This window comes from Miscanthus floridulus, chromosome 15 (genome assembly GCF_019320115.1).
Source record: "Miscanthus floridulus cultivar M001 chromosome 15, ASM1932011v1, whole genome shotgun sequence".
Classification (NCBI taxonomy): domain Eukaryota; kingdom Viridiplantae; phylum Streptophyta; class Magnoliopsida; order Poales; family Poaceae; genus Miscanthus; species Miscanthus floridulus.
The window spans coordinates 6,305,592-6,318,770 of NC_089594.1; the positions used below are offsets into that span (position 1 = coordinate 6,305,592).

Below are 13,179 nucleotides of genomic sequence, written 5' to 3' on the forward strand. Positions count from 1 at the left end.
TTTATTTGTCATCGACTCCACCAATATATATTTCCCATCAGACACACAATACCTACATCAGTCCACCAGGCTAACATACAAAAATTATCATCAACAAAATATTCATCAACAATAAAACCAGTCAACTCAATCCCCATGCGTTCTTCTTCTTCATGATGAATAACCCCAGCTGTTTGGTTCAAGGGCATGCTTGAGCCCTTTCCGCTTTAAATTACTAGCGCAGGACTAGTCCATCTGATTGATCTGAATGATCCAATGTTTCTGCAACTAATTGAAAACTCTAATTCCTATCATATTGCTGCTCTGTCATGGCCATAAAGGGCCTGAATGTGAGCACAAGTCCAAGAAACTCGACGACGTTTAGGAGAAAGAACACCATCTGATCACCTGTATGTGGATTCATTGTAGAATCAGAAGATAATGGAAACCACAGAGACATAATCCTAAACTGCAGATGCAGCAGCAACCATAATGATGGTTGCACTGATTCTCATTGTTCCTAATGATAACCAAGCATAATTAGGTGTGAATCTTTGGGGCCGGTTTAAAACAAAGGAGATTAATATCCAAAACCAAAATATAGACTAAAATACAAGAACAAACCAGAATATACCATGCGAATGCATCAAAAAGTTAAAGCTTCACCTGGAAAGAAGAAAGCCTGCTGGCGTCTCTGTGCCCAGGAAAACCTGCATGCATTTGCAGGTATTAGTAAGTCGTGAGGACACCAAAATGCCTAAGCAGGTTTATTTAGTAGTGCTTTGGCATTATTTACTACAAATCCAAGATCATTTTAACTGAGACCTAATGAAAGTAATAATAACACAGAGAAGTTGAAACTAAATATATAGTACTCACACAATGCCAGCCCCAGCAGGAGCAACTGACTTGAATAAGGACATCACTGTCATGGACAGTCCATTTGCAGCTCCTCTTTGATCTTGAGGCTAAATAATTGCACGGAAATCAGTCCATGTAGGATACATTCCACAAAATGGTACTGAAATTGACTAACTTATATATGGGCACATACCACAGCATTATTTTGAAGGAGGAAACTGCTCGTAACGATAGTAACCTGATACAATATATCATGGATAAAATTATTAACACGAGGTTCAAAAATCCTAAGTGGAATGTCATAAATGGACAGAATTTGTTCTGAACATATCAAGGCAATGGATAAAAGAAAATACTCACACCAAGATTATTTTTTAATATCGATGCAATATTCAGAATGATCAATAGTCCAGTTCCTGACAGATATGTCATATAGGGATATGCAAAGAGAAGAGGTATGCACAGAATCTGCAAAACCATGCACCACATAAGACATGCAGCCAAATGACTGGATGTGTTAAAGCTTATCAGCATAACAACAGTTTTTACTTACAGCTGCAATTCGAGAAGACTTGATAGGTCCGAGAATTTTATTAATACAAGGATATACAGAGAGTTGATATATAATAAGACTGACACCTGGAAATGCAAGAGGCAGAATACTGTGATTTGTTAGTGTTGATATAAAAAATAAATAGAAAAGTAAGGTGTAAATAGCAGTGTCGTTGAGAAGAAAAGGACAATAGCTAGGGAAGATGAGTACTCTGTCTAGCTTGGGGTAAAATTCACAGTTCACGTCCACTATTGATAATGATGGACAACTAAAATTGTCAGAGTCTGTAGTAGCGTAGTTTTTAAATATACTTCTGGGAAAATATGTGTGATGCCTGTTATTTCCTAGAACCTTAAGTTGTGATAGAATAACCAGCGCACACACAATACAACACTAGCAACACTGACAAAAGTACCAAAATAATAAGTGTTACCTGTTATTGAAAGCACTTGACCTACATCCTGAGATGATAAGCTAAGCCCACCATACTTCTTGTCACTTTCAGCCCATAAAGAGAACACCTAAAGTCATAGCAGTGCGTACTTAGTTCTCATGAAAGCCCAAAGTTAGTTCATTAAGTTGTATAACAACGTAATCACTACTACAGAACAGGCAACCACTGCTGGTTGCTTTGGCACCAACAGTGATAATTGGACTTTCACATCGGTTTATGGCTACAACAAATAGTGCTAGGCAGTGTACTATCATTGCCGACTGCAGCAATGAATTGGTAATGAAAGTCCACTATATCGCTACCGGTCTGTGGCTTAAACCATCAGTGATAAATAATTTTTTTTTTAAACATAATCTTAACTCTTTTTTTCATGAGGTTAGATCAAAATTGTAGAGTTCAAATAGAACTAAAACTATGTAGTTGACAACATTTTAATTGGAGATGGTTTACATGTACAAATATTTAATATGAATCCTCAGATCAAATTTGAGATGGTTTACAATGTCGAATGGATACAAAGTCAACATCAAAGTTGTATTACTCGGCGAAATGTACAACTTTGCAGTTAACAACGTTTTCATTTGAGATCGTTTAGAGTGACAAATATATAATATAAGATTTGTAAATGTGTGATCAAAAGAATAGCGGTAGCTATTGCATAGCTTAGCTGTTATGGACACTCGAGATAATCTAGCATAGCGAATATTTATCATTGGCTACCATAAGTTGATTTTTCTTTTGCTTCTACAAGCTTTTTGAGAGGTAATCGATTGTGTGGTTACAAGTGCTGTTGTATATAGGTTACAGATTATATAGCAGCAATCTCCGATCGAAGGTTGTTCATTTATTCATAATTTTAAAGCTGTGTTGAGTACTTAAAATAAAATATTATGTCTGCCAGAATGTAAAAATAATTCAAGAGCACAATTAGTTGTAGAATAATCCAAATTAACTGTCTGTCCACAGCAAGTAACCATCTGACAATAACATCAGCAGGTTATATTTTAGATATTAAGTCCATATATACAAAAACAAGTTTATACGATGTATCAAATACGCCTACTAGTTATATTTTTAGATCTAATACCTGTCAGAATACATAATTAACTGACATCACATTTAAGATAATTTTCAAAACCATAAGAAATAAAAAGGGAGAAATATATACCTCTGTATAAGCCATATCATGGAATCCGAAGACACAATACATAATTATGGATGACATCAATGGCCAATTCTTGAACAAACTCTTCTTCTCATCCAAGCTAGAATTTTTTTCAACATTCTCTTTGCTGTCAATCAGATGGGCCTCCAAAGCTTCAACTATTTTGTTTTCATTTTCATGAACTTTATGCTTGTGTAGTGTCTCCTAAGAAGATTTCAAGGTACTTTACTATATAATGTGGAAGAATAAATTTGAGGGACAACAGTCAACATCTTATCGATGGAATAATTTAAACCATAAAAAATTCCCTCGTTATCTTGATGTATATCATACATCATTATACCAATTATAAAAGGAAGACATACCCAATTAACCAGTGTTGAAAGTTCCCACACAAGTTATTCTTGTTTATTTTGCAAGGAGGTTTATTCAGACCCTCAACCTTATATTAAAAAAAAGAAAGCCGTCCCCTCACAGAGAAAACAAACAAAGTTTGTGCTCGACCTTAGTACCATGCAAAAGTTGTGCAATGTGGCAATGTTGAAATAAACATGTTAGGACCAAATTATCTTTCTACAATATAGATAGGACTCATGTGTTTTGTAGTGTGTCATATATATGCAGACACTACTACAATATTTTTATCGGTGACGGGCAAAAACATTTTACCGTGACGGGCAACCCCGCCCGCCACTGCCGAATCATCACGGTAAATATGGTATTAACCGTGGCGGACGGACTGCCTGCCTCCGTTGATGAATTAAAAAAAAAACAGCAAGCCCGTCGATTGGCCCATCGATCCCGATCCATAGGGCCTGCTGAGCCCATCGATGTGATGCCGCGCTCGCCGGATCCCCTGTGTCGCCGCCGGATCTGCGTCTCCGCCGCTGTCGGTCCGCGCCCGCTTCGTCGAGCTCCGGTCGCCGCTGCTCGCCACCCGAGCCCCGGCGTCCACCCCAGCGCGGAGGAGATGGCCACCGCGCGTGCGCCGCCAGTGGGAGGAGCCAGATCTGGCCGGGGAGGAGGAAGGGGGCTAGATCTGCCCCGCGCGAGGGAGGAGGGAGGAGAGGCGCCCTGCGCACCGCTGCTGCCGCCCCACTCCCACGTGCCGCCGCCACCGTGTCTCCACCAGTGCAGGATGCGTGGCCGCGCTGCCGCCTGGTCTCCGCCACGAGCCTTGTGCCGGAGAGGGGTGGGGAGGGGAGGGGCGCTGCTGCTGCCCCGTTCCCACGCGTCGCAGCTGCCGCCCCATTCCCACGCGTCGCATCTGACGCCACACCGTCTCCCGCGCGCCACCGTTGCCGCGTCTCCACCAGCGTCGGATGCGTGGCTGCGCTGCTGCCTCGGCTCCGCCACGAGCCTTGTGACGGAGAGGGGTGGGGATGGGAGAGGAGCTGGTGGGTGGGGACGGGCTGGGGCGTCGATCGGGCAGAGAGCCGTGCGGGCGGTGAGCGTAGAAAAAGGGGAGCAGTGGGAGCGCGCCGGCCGAATTTTTTACTTTTTAGCTTTTTTTTTTTTTTTTTTTATAGTTTCTCGCAAATAGACTCCTGGCGGAAAGAATTCAGAAAATGGACCCTAGCTCGGCGCCACCGATGCTGGCGCCGAGCCCCTGGGCTGGGGCAAACTTACATGGAAGGAAGCTCGGCGCCAGTCACTCTGGCGCCGAGCTCGGCACCGTAGATACTGGCGCCGAGCATGCAGTACGACATGCGTGAATAGCAAAGTATGACGTGCGTGATTTTACAGCAGAGGTCAGAGTGCCAGATTACACCAGAGGGGGAGGAAGGAAAGAAGAATCCGCTAGATCAGGGACATGTAGCCGGGCGGGCAGGGCCAAGCCTTGCCGTCCGTGTGCCGTCCCAGACGGGTAGGGCTAAATACCAGACTAGTCTGTCGATGGATCGATTGATGCGCGAGCAGAAGTGAATTTTTTGTATTTTGGTCCCTTTTGAAAACATTTTAACCTAGCCTGTTGCGGTTACCGGGAAACCATTCAAAGCGGTAGAGACGATGCTACCGGAGGTAGTGCATGCCCGCTGCCTAGTCTGTTGCGGCAAGCAAAGGTAACGTCTCGGCGCCATAGGTCATGGCGCCGACCATTAAATTTAACCTAACACCCTAGTTTTACCGTGAGATGGATATATAAAATTTTGACTAAGTCCCTAAATTTACCATGACTTGGACATTGTTAAATTCTAAGTTGTCCATGAGATGGTAAATTTACCGTGAGATGGACAACTTAGAATTTGGCTAAGTTTTTAAATTTACCATGAGATGGACATGCTGAAATTTATGGGACAGACATATGCAAAAATGGCTAACTCTAGAGTTTTACCATGACTTGGACATTGACAAATTTAAAATTTTACCATGACTTGAATATTAAGAAATGTGGCTAACTCTAGAGTTTTACACTGACTTGATATTTGAGCACTTAAAACAACATAGAAATACTTAGGATAAAAAATGATCTAGGGTTCATGTTGATGAACGAGCCTAAAATTATTTCTAAGTGTTGGATCAATAGTTAACACCCTTTTTCATGATGCAATTTTGACCATAGTAAAACTATAGTTTTTTTTAATATAAAGTTTGACCTTTAATAGAAGTTGTAGTTTGAGTTGAGTACAACAAACAAACTTTGTTTTTGGACCTAAACCTAAATCAGTTTTTAACATGGCCAAATAGTGACCACAAGTTTGAATACAGTGCTATGTTGTAGCAGTGAATTGACATGTTTGCGATATTTTATCTTCCAAATTTGTATAGCAACTCAATTTAATACCTTACTACGAGTTTGAGTACTCTCTGAGGATATGACAACAAAACAAGTCTCGTCAAGTTTGGACTTAGCCACGGTAAAAAATCAGACCATCTCGTGGTAAATATACATATGTTCATCTCATGGTAAAATCACAGATTTAGACAGATTGTCACAATAAAATTCAAATTACATATCTATGGTAATTCTAGTCTCTAAGTCATAGCAAAAATTCAGACTTAGCCATTTCAGCATGTCCATCTCATGGTAAATTTATATATATCCATCTCACGGTAAAACTAGGGTGTTAGCCAAAATTTTATATATCCATTTTGGCATGCTCGGCGCCAGCGTCAACGGCGCCGAGCTCGGCGCCAGCATCAACGGCGCTGAGCTTCCTTCCATGTAAGTTTGCCCTAGCCCAGAGGCTCGGCACCAGGGACGCTGGCACCGAGCTCAGCGCCAGCATCGGTGACGCCGAGCTAGGGTCCATTTTCTAAATTCTTTCCGCCAGGGGTCTATTTGTGAGAAACTTTCGAAAAAAGGGCTAAAAAGTAAAAAATTCGGGCGCGCCGGCCATGCGAGGGAGAGGAGTGGCTGTGAGGGAGTAGGGACCTGAAAACCCTAAGGGCTAGTATATATACATGCTCTCGAAACTGGGTCTCTTAGACTTTGTCTGGGCTCTGTTGAGCCTCGGCCTTTTCAGTGATGGCTTTATAAGATGTCCGCCACGGTTAATTGATTTACTGTAATGGACAAAAGTGCCCGTCTTAGTAGATAAAAAGTTCCCACCTCCATTAATCGGGGCATTAACCGTGACGGGCACATTGTTTGCCCGCCTCGGTTAAGTTTTGGTAGGTGTCACGCAAAATCAATCCTATAGTAGTGAGATGATTTTAAATATCAATTATGGCCTGTGGACGGTATATATGCGAATGTCTGATGTGTTAGATTGTGCAATATAGATTGGAGCATAGAAACATTTAGAAGATTGCAAGCACAATCATGAGCACGAAAATTATAGCAATCTCACATACCGGCATCCATATGCAGCTTGCAAGAGCAACAGTAGCAAAGACTGATGTGCACAAGCAGGGTAAGAAATACGGGAACCTGTCAAAGTTTCCACCAAATGTGAGTATTACAGATAGGAAGAAGTATCTTAAATATTCCAGTTTTGATAAACTCAAGAAAGAATACCTTCCAAAGAATGATTCTGGAGAAAAGATGTCTGGAAATTTTTCTGCAGGCTGGCATAAAAAATTGTGTTACGGTTTCTAATGAATCATATCTATCGGGTACTATAATTAGGGGTACCCTAAGGAAAGACGCTAAAAAACTCACAAAACCCCAATAAGGCCCGCTTAAACAAACTAAGGCAACAGTCCGCAGTGATATCCGAGGCCAGCTCGACCAAAATACGGTCTCGGACCAAACCTCCGCCTCGTCCGAGACCCTCCGGCGGGGTCTCGGACGTACTGTTCATTTTCTGTCTCGCCCGAGACCCCCGGCAGGGCCTCCGATGTATTGTTCCCGCTCCGCCTCGCCCGAGGCCAGGCTCGTCCCGCATCCTCGTCGCCTCCGCCTCAACCGTCCCCCTGGCAGGCTGTCCCATCCATTTAATACGACCGGTCGCACCCGCTACGTCAGCCACGACCGGCAGGGTACAGCAACAGGGGCGATGGGACAACGGTCAAATCTCCTTTTTACCATCCTCTACTGACAATACAGGGGTTACCGTGTCCTGTAGCCGCATGACCCGCACTATTTCACCTAAACCGGGTACGGCACTGACCACCGAGGCCTCCGCATCGTACACTGGTCACCTCCAAGGCCTCGGCAGAGCAGGCCTCGGCACAAGCAGCAATGGCACCCGACGGGCCTCGGCGCTCCATCACGTCAGGGACCCACAGGGCTCGGCACGTCTCCTACGGTGGAGGTCATGCTGACCGGACGTCAACAGGGACTCCCATGACCTCAACAACCTCGGGCATGGCCGGCGTGTCGCACCAGTGATCAAGTACCGATGGCCATTCCCAATACCATGCTGCTACAGGAGTCGTCTACAGTGCTAGACCTTCCTTCTTCACTAAGGCTCCACGTGTAGCTCTCTCATGTGCCCCTGGCTCCCTCCTTGCGGCTATAAAAGGAGGCTACCAGGGCTAGCTCTAGGCGAGGTGATAGGCAGATAGCATTCTCCATCCACCGTGCGATCAACATCTCAAGCAATCTACACTACTCCTCATAGAGACTTGGGGCTAGCTCCCTCTCTCGCCTAGCTTGTAAACCCCTACTATTAGCACCACGGTGCAAGGAATATAAGACCGCTCTCTCGTAGACTGGACGTAGGGCATCCATTGCCTGAACCAGTATAAATCTTGTGTCTTTTTGCATCATCATCCGGGATTAGGGACACGCAGTACGATTTCACTCATTGGTTGAGGACCCGCCGGTCCAATACACCGACAATATCCTAAAATTATTATTACATTCTCAACTATACCAGTGCAAGGTAGCCTCCAAGAGCCGGTCCAATGATCAGACCTATCCCCCAAGCGGTGCTGACCTACAATTACAAGAAATTGAACTTTAGAATAAAAACAGCTACAACAGAGAAGTTCAAATTTCATTCATGTATAGTTATATTACAAGTGATAGTCCCAGAGCTTTATGTTCAGGTCGGCAAATTTCAATAGCATAAGCCTGCAAAATTTAGTAATATAAAAGGCATCAGCTTACTCTATCTAGCATACAAGTATTGAAGATATTGCTAATTTACCTACTTTAATTGGGCCAAGCAAACCATTTAAAGCACCAAGGAGAAATCTTGTAGCTATTGCCATCCAGTAACTAGTACTAAGCCCAAACAAGGTATTGAATATGACCCTGCAATATTAACAAGATTTATTAGAGAATCACCATATAAAAATGAAATTCATTATAAGATAGGAATGAAAGAATCAATGCTTTAGTCAATACTGGTGGAAGCAAAAATATTTACTAACACAGACATAATGCCAACCATGACTACTGGCTTTCTCCCAATACGATCTGCTGCTATTCCCCAAACAGATGAAGTCAAGCATCTACCAAGCATAAATGAAGCGCCTGAAAATGTGTCCAGCAAAAGTTCAAAACATCATAATCAACCATTATCTCAAGTGTGAATCAACAATTTATGACTTACCTACAAATCCAGCATAGAAACCAATATCTTCTGTCCTTTTTGCAACATGCAAGTCTCTTATCTGAGAGAGATAAACTAGATTAATATTGACAAATTAATAATTCTATCACTAGATTATTGATATATATATATAAAGAACAAAGAAATGATTCAGGTTAAGAGGAAATGATGACATACATACCATGAAATACAAAAAAGGGAATAGTGATGACACTGGTAAAGCTGAACATAGGGTAGGAGAAATGTAAGTTAATAAATGTATAGTGAACTTTTAGCAATAGAGAAAAAAATAAGGAAATTTATATTGGTAAGTGTTTCTTACTTTCTAAGGTAATTTAAGAGTGCTTGAGCATGACCTTTTTTATTATTATTATAACAGTGTTCTCCATATGGCCCTTTTTTTGTGACAAGTTCTCCATATGGCCCTTGACACATATATATAGTAATAAATAACCTTCTTCGATCTGCTGGTACATGCATCTGAATGTCTAATAACCACCCAATTGCTCCAAACTTTTGGCCGCGGAAAGAAAGAGAAAGTTCTCCTAGCTAGAATATCAAGAGATATACAAGCCAGAATAATATTTTTTTCCATTGTTATCTTAGGAGAAAATAGAAGCAGAGGTTGTTGGGAGGACGGCCGGAATTCCGATCCATACCAGCAGAAAGGCAGATGACCCAGATATACAAGAACTCCTTGTATGGCATCCCTTCCTGGAGGTCCTTCTTCTGGTCGTTAGCACAGCCCGGGCACCCCGGATAGTATCTCTTCTCCAGCAACGGCGAACTGCTGCTCTCCTCCATTGGCGGCGGCCACAAATATATGCAATCTTCAGCTGAATCAGCTCTGACGGAGCTTTATTTTGCTCACAGATCGAACAAGAAGAGGAGGAGGACGTGCTGTTACACCCTCTTTATTATATACAAATTAAAGAGAGAGAAAATTATTGTGGTGTTTTTTTCCCCAGCTGATGGACATGTATAACTATATGCATGTATACCGCGCGTCAAGATCGCCAAGAAGACAACGACGGCTACCGGAGGAGGAAGCCAAATGGTGCTGCACTGCGCCGTTGAGATGGTTTGGGTTACCCATGCGCGCCAAAGCAATTGCGTCACGCAGTGCGTCATCCCCAGCAGAGACAGAGAGAGAGACAGAGAGAGAGATGGGGGTATTTGGATCAATGGGCTAACAAATAGCTGATCTGTTTGCATCTAATAATTAGGAGAGGGATAAATATGAGCTAATAATAAGTGCTGATGGAGTCCCCTTGAGAGACTAGTGCGGGTGAGGTGTAGATTTTGCAAAGAAGTCCAGATGCATCAGTAACATTTGTTGTTGTTTTTTTCTCAACTTGTGAGGTGTAGATTTTATTATTAAGGAATGTGAGTTTGTAGGACAACGCCATGCCAATTGTCCTAATCAACAAAAAAGTTAATTAGATTGGTATTACAACTCTTGGTATTAAAATGACATGTCGCTTGCGATACAATTAAAATAGGAAAAAGTCAATATAACCTCTTGGATTATTGTTGTTGTTCTACTTCATCTTCTAACTTGCAAAACCAGGTATTCTAGTTCTACCATCTCACATATCCAAAATTGTTTAATCTAACTGCTTGGTGGTTTGGTTTGTGTTGCCGGCACAAGTAGGGCCCACATGTTAGAATAGCCATGGCATTTAGGGTAAAAAGTGCTCGTGAAAGTATAAAATTATGGGGTTATATTTGCAAAGTGACCATGCTTCGATTGGATATAAAGGCATTTAACAGTTTTAGCGGGTCATTTGTTAAAACACCAACTAACAAAGAAATGAAGATAAGTGAGAGGGGATGGTTTAGGATTAAACCAATAAGCCAAAGAAGAATTGCATATGACGCTTTGAATGACACATCATGTAGATCTCCCGAATGAATAGAGGACTACGCATTTTTTATTTAGAAGAATTGAAAGCTACATGACATGGTATGGCTAACCATGCGCTAAATTTGAAATGACACTACATACAACAAAGTGAACAACCATCGAATTGCCGATCTAAGGAGATTGGGCAGTCATCAATTCTGACTCTGATACATTACTCCGTTTCGCACTTCATCACCTTCAACAACGATTGGAGCATTGTCTGAAGCATCTGGCGCTCATCTCTTTCCAGATGCTCCAATTGATCAAGGAAAATAAGAAGTCGAGCCCGTGTCGCTTGTGTGGTTTCCAACTGTGCCACAACTTATACGAGTCAAGCAGGGAAGCACATCCGCCGTCTGCTTTGGGGCACAGAAAGCCAACTCTGGAACAGATGAACCACCAAACCTAAAATGTTAAAGGAGCATGTGACGAAGAGGTGGTAGCAGGTTTCCTTTTTTTTTTTTTTTGCGATCACGCCGTAGGCACGTTTTTCATTAAGCAGGATAGAGTTTGTTTAAAGAACACCAGGCTAGGAACAGTAACCGTGGTTACCGAAGCCGAGCAAAGAGAAACAAAATACAGCAACAAGAGGTGCTTGCGATTACATCTGAAAACAAATTTGCACCCAAACTGGAGTCACTACGGGATACTGTGTATTTACCGAGTGTGAGTAAGGGCCTGTTTGGGACTGCTCCACTCCAGCTTTTCTAGCTCTGCTCTAAACTTGGCTAGCCAAACAGATCAAACTTCAGGAACTCTGCTCCAACAAAAAGATGGAGCTAAAGACCAACTCCACGTTTTTGTCAGAGCTCCTCAAGGGATACTCCAGAAAACAGCCTTTTGTACGTCCTCGTGGAGTTCGTGGAAAATTACCCGCCCCTGCCACTCATTACACAAGAATACCGATTCAACATACCGATTCGTTCTGTTTTTCTTCCGCCGAGTCACCGTCCACCTGCCTCCTCCCTCGGTTTTTCTTCCGCCGAGTCACCGTTCCCCACGAACCCTAGCGCCGCCGCCCGCTATTCCGGCCGCCTCGACGAGCATTCCGGCAAGGTGATGGAGGGAGAAGATAGATCCGTTGATCCTGAACTGGATCCTCTCTTTTCTTACCCCCGAATCCCCTCCGTCTTCCCTCCCCCATCTTCGCATGAAGCTGCTGCCGGAGTGTCCGTGGGTCGAGGAAGCTCGCCGGCGCCTAGGGTGGGGCTGGCGCGGCCTCCTCCGACGGCGCCGCTGGTGGCCTCCGTCCAGGCCGGGACGGGTGGTGGCCGTCCAGGACCAGCTGCTGGTCGATCAGGGCAGGCCGCCGCACAAGCCACGGCCGACCAACGCCCTCTGGCATGTGCTTCACGCAAACGACAACTACCAGCGAAGAAGAAAGATGAACAGGTATGCATTATGCATTTAACTTCTGAAGTTCTTCTGGGTGCTTGTACTGTTCGTATGTCTTTTGTTGCTTGTAGGGGTTTAGTATTCTTACTCTTGCCAGCATGTAGAACAGTACAAGCATTTAACTTCTGAAGAACTTCCAAATGTAACTGCTACCAAGCTGGCAAGTATTCTTACTCTTGCCAGCATGTAGAAAAGTTCTTCCCTTGTGGTTCTTACTCTTGCCAGCATGTAGAACCATGGTCTGCAGTGGGGAGTGGGGTGTGCTGACGGCATCTTGTTTACATAACATTTTCCTTTCCAAATTGATGATCCCATGTGTTGTCCTATGCTGATATAAAATTGGATACAAGTAGTGCTGTAACTGCAATGGTTTACACAGTTTAAGCTGCAAAAATCATATATACAAACTCTTATGTCATAGCGTGTTTGTAGTATTGCTTTTAGTTCTCGTGAAATAACTTGATACTGGTGTTAAAATTTCTATTTGTCATGAACATTCCAATGTGCTAGTGCGCGTTTGCATGGACCCATGAGCAGTAGCACATTGATCACATAAAAATCGAGCTGGTGGCGCCATAGTTCACTTCTATTTTCAAGTGTTGCTAACATGTCTGAATACACAGTTTTGTCTTAAGGCAACAGAAATAGGTATTGCTCCTTGCTGTAAAACTTCAAAATGAGCTTAATGATGCCTTGAATAGATAGTATTTGTGCGACAGTGCTAGCAAAATTCAATAGATTCTTCTGAGTGCTTGAACATACTATTGCAATATCATGGTCAGGGTGATCAAATGGACTGGAACGATGCACATTTGCAATTAGCCTGCGAGTTGATGGCTGAACAAGTTAGTAGAGGCAATCGCCCAAATACTCATTTGAACTCTGTAGGTTATACTGAGGTCTCAGCTAGGTTTTTGC

General features: G+C 43.1%; 1 protein-coding gene across 5 annotated transcripts; it reads right to left on the reverse strand.

Annotated features, from left to right (window-relative positions):
- On the reverse strand, nucleotides 1-10,066 carry LOC136509313 (protein ZINC INDUCED FACILITATOR-LIKE 1-like). 5 transcript variants are annotated; one of them, XM_066504132.1, is made up of 17 exons: nucleotides 9,962-10,066; nucleotides 9,620-9,872; nucleotides 8,961-9,021; nucleotides 8,779-8,881; nucleotides 8,557-8,659; nucleotides 8,423-8,476; nucleotides 8,277-8,339; nucleotides 6,974-7,023; nucleotides 6,811-6,886; nucleotides 3,016-3,216; nucleotides 1,827-1,914; nucleotides 1,394-1,479; nucleotides 1,201-1,308; nucleotides 1,034-1,078; nucleotides 859-947; nucleotides 646-689; nucleotides 1-387 (listed from the first exon to the last, which is right to left on the reverse strand). In XM_066504132.1, exons 1-17 carry the CDS (start codon nucleotides 10,054-10,056, stop codon nucleotides 281-283), a joined length of 1,626 nt encoding a protein of 541 aa, XP_066360229.1. In that variant the 5' UTR covers nucleotides 10,057-10,066; the 3' UTR covers nucleotides 1-280. The 5 variants fall into 5 exon arrangements, with proteins under 5 accessions (XP_066360229.1, XP_066360231.1, XP_066360228.1 ...); XM_066504134.1 differs by lacking the exon at nucleotides 9,962-10,066 and adding an exon at nucleotides 9,142-9,182 and having other exon boundaries at nucleotides 9,620-9,919; XM_066504131.1 differs by having other exon boundaries at nucleotides 6,811-7,023; nucleotides 8,785-8,881.
- Nucleotides 10,067-13,179: the final 3,113 nt, after the last annotated feature.